The sequence below is a fragment of the Macadamia integrifolia genome, chromosome 1 (assembly GCF_013358625.1).
Source record: "Macadamia integrifolia cultivar HAES 741 chromosome 1, SCU_Mint_v3, whole genome shotgun sequence".
In the NCBI taxonomy this organism is placed as follows: Eukaryota; Viridiplantae; Streptophyta; class Magnoliopsida; order Proteales; family Proteaceae; genus Macadamia; species Macadamia integrifolia.
Window position 1 is genome coordinate 29,205,887 of NC_056557.1, and position 7,625 is coordinate 29,213,511.

The 7,625-nt window shown below is 38.8% G+C and overlaps 1 protein-coding gene across 1 annotated transcript; it reads left to right on the forward strand.

Moving 5' to 3' along the window:
* The first annotated feature begins 725 nt into the window (after window positions 1-725).
* Window positions 726-3,618, forward strand: LOC122083408 (patellin-3-like). Its single transcript, XM_042651211.1, has 4 exons — window positions 726-2,235; window positions 2,352-2,476; window positions 2,602-2,743; window positions 2,831-3,618. Exons 1-4 carry the CDS (start codon window positions 850-852, stop codon window positions 3,083-3,085), a joined length of 1,908 nt encoding a protein of 635 aa, XP_042507145.1. The 5' UTR covers window positions 726-849; the 3' UTR covers window positions 3,086-3,618.
* The last annotated feature ends 4,007 nt before the right edge of the window (window positions 3,619-7,625 follow it).

Consider the following 7,625-nt stretch of genomic DNA (forward strand, 5'->3'; position numbering starts at 1 on the left):
AATAGAGCAAGTTAACTAGTTAAAAATTGATGGTTTTGGCATCAAGTTTTCTTTCCTCATTTGGTTCAGATTTAGACCGCTATGAACATCAATACTGGTCGGGTTTCAACAAAACCATTCATTCCCCAACCCATTTAGCTTAGATTTAGGCCGTGTTTGATATTACTTTTACCCAATAAAAAAAACTGTTTTTGATATGCATTTTAAGAATTTAACCCAAAATACATACTGAATACAACGGTCCATGGCTCAAATGTATTTATTCCTGATTTGGGTTAGGGCAAACAGTCCTCACTCCCGAAGACTCCCCCCACGGGCCCCATCCCACTCGTTTTCCATCCTCACTGTCAAGCACTTTTAGCTTAATCTCACCCGTCAATTTAGCTAATTTAAACACGCTATAACCGTCACTTCAATTCAGAATATTCCTCAGCCAGTTGTAACCCACGACAAAATCGCCCCAAAACAAAAATATTAAAAAAAAAAAGACAAAAAATGTTTCTTCAAACCAAGCAACAATGAACAACCCAAAAAAACAAATGCCGAAATCGCCGTCAAGAAACGGCGACAGGAAGATAACGGTAATAAACGCCGTTACTTATGAAAATGAAATTTTAAAAAATGTATGTGGGTCCCACGTAAGGATTAGTACGAGCTGTCCAACTTGAGACGCTGGTTCTCCTCTTCCTCTCACCCTATATACAACACAGAACAGCAAAGCCTCTCCACTAAAACCCTCTCCTCTCTCAACTCTTCAAGCCCTGAATCCAAATTCTCTCTCTCTCTCTAATTAAATTTCGATCTCATCGAAGAAGCGAAGAAACCATATCTCTATCATCATCTTTAACCATGGCAGAAGAAACTCAGACGAAAGCAGAGGAAGTAGTAGTTGTAGCTGAGACTGAGAAAACGGCGATTGAGACAGACACACCACCAGCACCGGCAGCGAAGGTCCCAGAAGTGGAGGAGCCTATCAAGCCAGCCGTTGTTGAAGGAGAAGCTGCTGCTCCTGCTGCTACTTTGGAGGCTGAGAAGGCTGAGAAGGCGGAGGCCACAGTGGAAGAAACCGTCGATCAAGCGGCTGCTTTTCAGGAGGAGAGCAACGTAGTGTCTGATCTTCCTGACCCAGAGAAGAAAGCCCTTGAAGAGCTGAAGCAGCTCATCCAGGAAGCTCTTAATAAAAACGACTTTACTGCTCCTCCACCGCCTCCACCTGCGGCGAAGGAGGAAGAGAAGCCGGCAGAGGAGGAGAAGAAGGCCGAGACTGAAGAGACCCCTGCCCCTGCTGCTGCTGAGGTAAAGGCGGAAGCTACTGAAGAAGCTGTTGCCGAGGCGTCGACAACAGCAGAGGCGGCGCCGGTGGAGACTAGCGATGTTGCAGAGCCGGCGCCTGTGGAGGAAGTGAAGGAAGAGAAGAAAGAAGAGGCGAAGGCACCAGAACCAGAATCGGCACCGGAACCGGAAGCGGCAGCGGAAGCTGAGGCACCAGCGGCTGTGGTGGTTGCAGAGGTCGTTGAGACGGTAACCACCGTTGATGAAGACGGTGCTAAGACCGTTGAGGCCATTGAAGAAACCATCGTAGCTGTCTCTGCTCCTGCAGCCCCGGCTGAGGAACCGGCGGCGGCAACGCCGGAGAAGGAAGCGGAGGGAGAGTCAACTTCTGCAGCGCCTGCTGAGACGAAAGAGGAAGAGATAGCTGATGCGGCTGCGCCACCTTCTCCGACCCCAGAGGAGGTGTCGATATGGGGAGTCCCTCTGCTTGCAGACGAGCGGAGCGATGCGATCCTTCTGAAGTTCCTCCGTGCTAGGGATTTCAAGGTGAAGGACGCTTTTGCAATGATCAAGGCTACTGTTGGGTGGAGAAAGGAGTTTGGAATTGAGACCCTTCTCGAGGAAGACTTGGGTAATGATCTGGAAAAGGCGGTGTTCATGTATGGGTTTGACAAGGAAGGTCATCCTGTGTGTTACAACGTTTATGGTGAGTTCCAGAGCAAGGAATTGTATCAGAAGGCCTTTTCTGATGAGGAGAAGCGACAGAAATTCCTGAGGTGGAGGATTCAGTTTCTTGAGAAGAGCATTCAGAAGCTTGATTTTAGCCCAGATGGAATTTGCACGATCGTTCAGGTTAATGATCTTAAGAATTCTCCTGGACTCGCAAAGCGGGAGCTTCGCCTGGCTACAAGGCAGGCCCTTTTGTTGCTTCAGGACAACTACCCTGAGTTCGTCGCCAAACAGGTACTGCTTCTCCTTCCTCTTCTTCATTGTCTTGGCTATTGATCTTATTCAAGGACTAGATTTGTTGAATTTTGATTGTGACCCACTTGTTGATTTTGGTTTTGGTAATTGTTCAGGTCTTCATCAATGTTCCATGGTGGTATCTTGCCTTCAATCGGATGATCAGTCCCTTCCTAACCCAGAGAACCAAGAGCAAGTTTGTCTTTGCTGGGCCATCCAAAACTGCTGAAACCCTTTTCAAGTCAGTGAAGACTTCGTCTTTCTCACTTGGTTTTTATTAGATTTATGTGATTAAATATCTCTGTTTCTAATTTATTTCTGGGTTTCTATGATTGGGGTTTTCTGACTTGTTTGTTTCTGTAATAGATACATTGCTCCTGAACAAGTACCAGTTCAATACGGAGGCCTGAGCAGGGAAGGAGAGCAAGAATTCTCGACATCTGATGCAGTCATTGATGTCACTGTGAAGCCGACATCAAAGCACACGGTTGAAATCCCCGTTACTGAGGTGGGTTCTTTCTTTCTGATACAATAAATGCCCATTAATAGCTTGTTTGTACGATTAAAGTTTCTAATTTTGATAAATGATTTGCAGACAAGCCTTCTTGTTTGGGAGCTTCGAGTACTTGGTTGGGATGTTAGTTATGGTGCTGAATTTGTCCCAAGTGCAGAAGATGGTTACACTGTGATTGTACAGAAGACAAGGAATATAACTCCCACTGATGAACCAGTACTCTCCAACTCTTTCAAGATTGGAGAGCCTGGAAAGGTGGTGCTCACCATTGACAACACCAGCTCCAAGAAGAAGAAGCTTCTTTACAGGTTTAAGACCAAACCCTTTTCAGATTGAGTTCACTGTAATTCTAAATGCTCTATGAGGAGATGAATTCAATCAGATGAACCCCAAATTCTCAAAAGAAGAACTGTAAGAAGCTGATCTGCAATTACTGCATCCCACCTCATCATCAGGAATTCAGCAACATCACATGGATGGAATTGAAAGTTCTTTTTGTCTAGAAATCAAAGTTTTCTTTCTATTAAATTTAATTTTTACATATTTTTTTTCTTTACTTTTGGGAATTTTTTGGGTATTCTCTTTTTTTCTTTTCTGAAAGATGAATTTGGTGTTGGTTTGTGAGATTTTACTGGTGAAGATAATGTGGAAGGAAGAGGAATGAATGGAATTTGTAGTAAAAAAGAAAGCTATAGAAGTGTGGAAAGAAAACTCTGTTACTACTTCTGATGCCTGTAAAATTTCTATGTACATTTGTTGGTATTTTTCCTCACAGCTAAAAATGGTTGTCTATTAAGTATGTTCTTTTGACTTCATTTGGCCTTCTTGTGGTAATAAATAATGCTGCCATAGTAAAGGATTTGTTTGTTTGTAATGGCTTCATTTATGTTGTTCTTCATCATCTGTCTTTCTAATTTAGAATCCAACTTTGGGGCTGTCTTGAATCTTGATAAGGAATATCACTGACTCACTGTTGTTATTATTGGGCATGGTTTTTTATTAGGTGTAAAGGGTTGTTGTGTTTCTTAATTGGGTTTCCTAATCATTTGATCCACCAATTCAATTAAAGTACTCTGTTTTCTAATGATATAATTCCCTTTTGGTTGTCCCTGTGAACATTGTTTACATCCCTAAACATTCTCTGTTGTGAAATGGGAAAGGATCACATGGGAAACCTCAAAAGAAAAGAACTGAAAAAGCTCTTGTATAACTCTGCTCAAATTAAACACAAAAAGCTGCATCTTTATTCACTTTCCTAAAGTAAAAACAAAAAGAAAAGTTCATTAAGTCTATGGATCTCCCATTTCATTTGGTATGGGACTTACTTTCCATAGCTGTTCATTATTTATTTATTAATTCCACTAGTAGCTTTCTTATATCCCTTCCAATGCTCAATTTAATCATTCAACTGTGTATGAAGTGCAGAGCACCTTATAATTGCCTTACTCCTACATAATGCAAAATAATTTGCAGTCCTGGTTCATAAATATAGAATTCAACAACCCAGTGATGTGCCAGGCTGGTTTAGAAACTGGTTAAATACTTGCCAGATACATCAAGCCAGGGCAGCTACATGTTGGTGTTTTTTTATTTTTATTTTTTATTATTATAATATCATTTTGCTTTGTTGGAAATATGGTACCACTTAGAGGTGCTGGAAGGGCAAAGATCAAAGGGAAAATAACATGATTATCCACTTTTAGGTTTCTCTTTACAAAATTATCCATCAAAAATTTTGGTTAACAAAAATATCCAAAATTAGGTTTTCGTTTATAAAATTACCCATTTAAAGTTTAAATTAACAAAATACCCAAAATTGAGTTTGGGTTTACAAAACTAACCACTCAAAGTTTTAGTAGTAAAAAATACATGATTATATGTGGAAGATGAAGAATCACTATTTTGGGTAGTTTTGTATATCCAAACTTGATTTTGGGTATTTTTGTTAACTGAAACTTTGGGTGGGTAGTTTTATAAACCCAAACCTGATTTTGGATATTTTTATCAACCAAAACTTTTTGTGGGTAATTTTGTAAAAGGAAACCCAAAAGTGAATAATCATGTAATTTTTCCAAGATTAAATGCAGCAATAACTGCTTTGACAAGATCTTGCCAAGAGGCCAAGAGATAAGGGTGTCAAGAGGTTGGTTCAATCGCTCCGAATTGATTTCATACATGTATCAGTTCAAACCAAAGCTGAACCGTTAAGATTTGATTTGGTTCGATTAGGAAATTAATGAAAAAACCATTTTTTATCAAATTTTTTATTTTCCCGATTTTGATAGGTTTTAAAGGTCAGTTTGTGACTGGTTTTGATTTATTGCCGGTTCCTAAAAACCCAAAACCAAATACGATCGATAAGGGATTCATTTTCTTTCGATTTTGTTTTTTCGGTTGATTCTGGTCTCTCCTTCAAACCAGTTCTAGTTGATTTTTGATACCCCTACTAAAAGTTATGATTGAATATGAAGTTAATAATATATATGATCCTAAATAGATTGGATTACTGAAATCTTAATTAACAAGAGATAAGCTTGAGATAAGCATGAAGTCAATAGTATCCTAAATCGATTGGATTACAGAAATCTTATTTGACAAGAGATAAGCTTGATATAAGCTTCATTGATTTTCTGCTATTTTATTGACTAAAAGAAGAAAAAAATAGCAAAAAATAAATATCAAAGAACATTTAATTCCAAAATAGAGTGCGTGAAGCGGCGGTGATCTAGATTGAGGTTGGCCAATTCCATTGATTATGATCCAATTTCTCAGACCATGTGTTAATTAATGATGTTAGTCTTAAGTTAGGCAGGTGAAGGCTTAATGATCATGTTCATGAATTACTTCTGCCCTTATGTTCAACTGAAACTCTTGCTTACTTCAACCATATTTCTACTTAAGGGTTGTATCTTCCCTAGCACAAAAGGCTTTTAGTCTTTTTCAAACTCTATTTTTAACCTTTTACTTCTAAAGTATTCAACTTGCATTATCATCACAAACCCTTTTTTTTCTTGCATCACCATCACATCAAATCCTTAAGCAATGGAAATTCTCTCTATATTTGATCATCAGGTACCTACCTAATCTGGTGGTTGATTTTGTTGGTTTGGTTTATGAACTAACTGTATAAATTTTATGGGTCATGGGTGGTGGTTTGGGTAGGTAAACAAGCACCCAAGTCAAGCTTCATATATACAACAAATGTTTTGGAATTGGTGTTGAAGCCTTTCTATCATGGTTCACAATTCGATGGCTTGGCCGGTTGGTCTGCTGTAAAAGATGTTTTTTTTATCCGTAAAAAAGGGTCTACCTAGCGCATAAGACTCTTGCCACTGTCCTAGGAGGGTCATATGATGTAAACGGATCGAATACGGATTGAATTCGGATATTTCCTGACTGGATACAGATACCCTTAAATGGAAACAGATGCGGATCGAATTTAGATTTTCTACCATCCATTTATTCTCTGACTTGTGTAATCCGGACCTTCCTCCCCCAAATGAATACAATTTTCTCTTAATCCATCTTTTTATGTTCTCTTAGCTCTTTTCCTCACTCTTGAAACTTGTCTAAACTTCAAGAACTCTCAAAATCTTTAATTGATTATTAATCGGATCAGATAATTATTTTTCGGATAATAAGATTTTAATCTGGATACTTTTTGATCAGAAACATATACCCCTAAATGGATATAGATGTGAATTCGAATTCGGATTTTGACTATACATTTACATCCCTAAGTGTTCTTACCCCTACTTTGCAGAGAGTCAGAGAGATTATTTCCTGATTCGAACCCTTGACCGAGATCCACAAAATATGAAAATTAACAAGCTACTACTGATGGCTCAACCATCTGGTCTAGTTCATTTTAATTTTATAATTATTAGAAGCAACCTACTGTTCCTTCTTGAATGGAGAAATTTATTTGATGAGGTAATCTTGTTAATTCTTGGCCACAAGCTATATATATATATATATATAGCCTTATCTGAATAATTCAAAATGTATTGAACCTATGGCCTTATCTGAATAATTCAAACCCATTCCTTCAAATACGTTATAATGTCGCCATGAGTGACATATCACTCTCGACGTCTCAATCAGCTAAGTACAATGTCTGTGGTTGAGAAGATGAAGCGTGAGCACTACTTGGTAATACATACAAACTATACAAAGTTGGCTTGCACGTCCATCCCAAATGGGTCACCAACCCTCTTCAAGGCATGTTTGGCTGAGGGATCAATCACCGTCATTATTCATTCAATTACTTCTACCATGGTTCATGATTTTTGGGGTCTTCCAAGTCCTCCTTCCCCTTTGGATCTCCTTAGGATTATAAATAATTATTTTCCCTTTATTTTTTTTACTAATGATGGGTATCCAAGCCCTTGACCTGATTAGTCCTGTGGATCCATACTGATCCCACAATTACATTGAGGCTTAATTATTTTTCATCTTTCAAAGGTAGAGTAGAATTTGAAAAAATAAAATATTTTATGTGAGAAGGCCATTGTCTGCGCCTCCATTCAGAGAGACTTTTTCCCTAACTGTAATATATACGTTTAAATTTGAACCTGATCTTATAATTGAAGCGCTTGACCAACTGCGCGCATGACCTGATTGGGTCCAAACCTTGTCCTAGGTAGAGTTGGATCTCTACTTGTTAGAAATGTAGAGAATTTAGGGGTGTCACAATCAATGCCGAATCTAGCCCGATTATGAAAAAAGGGTCAGTAATAGTTTTTTGTTGTAGCCTGAGGGATGCTCGACAGGAACCATTAACCAATTGTTTGTAATCTGTCTAGTCCATTAAAGATCAATTATCTTGATTATAGTTTGACTAGCCAAGTAGCTTGTTTATATAGCCCAATTAACC

What these genes read in the sequence shown, in the direction of transcription:
- LOC122083408 (XM_042651211.1), top strand. Translation starts at nt 850, where the DNA reads ATGGCAGAAGAAACTCAGACGAAAGCAGAGGAAGTAGTAGTTGTAGCT. An exon ending in ACTGCTGAAACCCTTTTCAA is followed by an intron (nt 2,477 to 2,601) that starts GTCAGTGAAGAC and finishes TTTCTGTAATAG; the next exon opens with ATACATTGCTCCTGAACAAG. An exon ending in TTGAAATCCCCGTTACTGAG is followed by an intron (nt 2,744 to 2,830) that starts GTGGGTTCTTTC and finishes AATGATTTGCAG; the next exon opens with ACAAGCCTTCTTGTTTGGGA.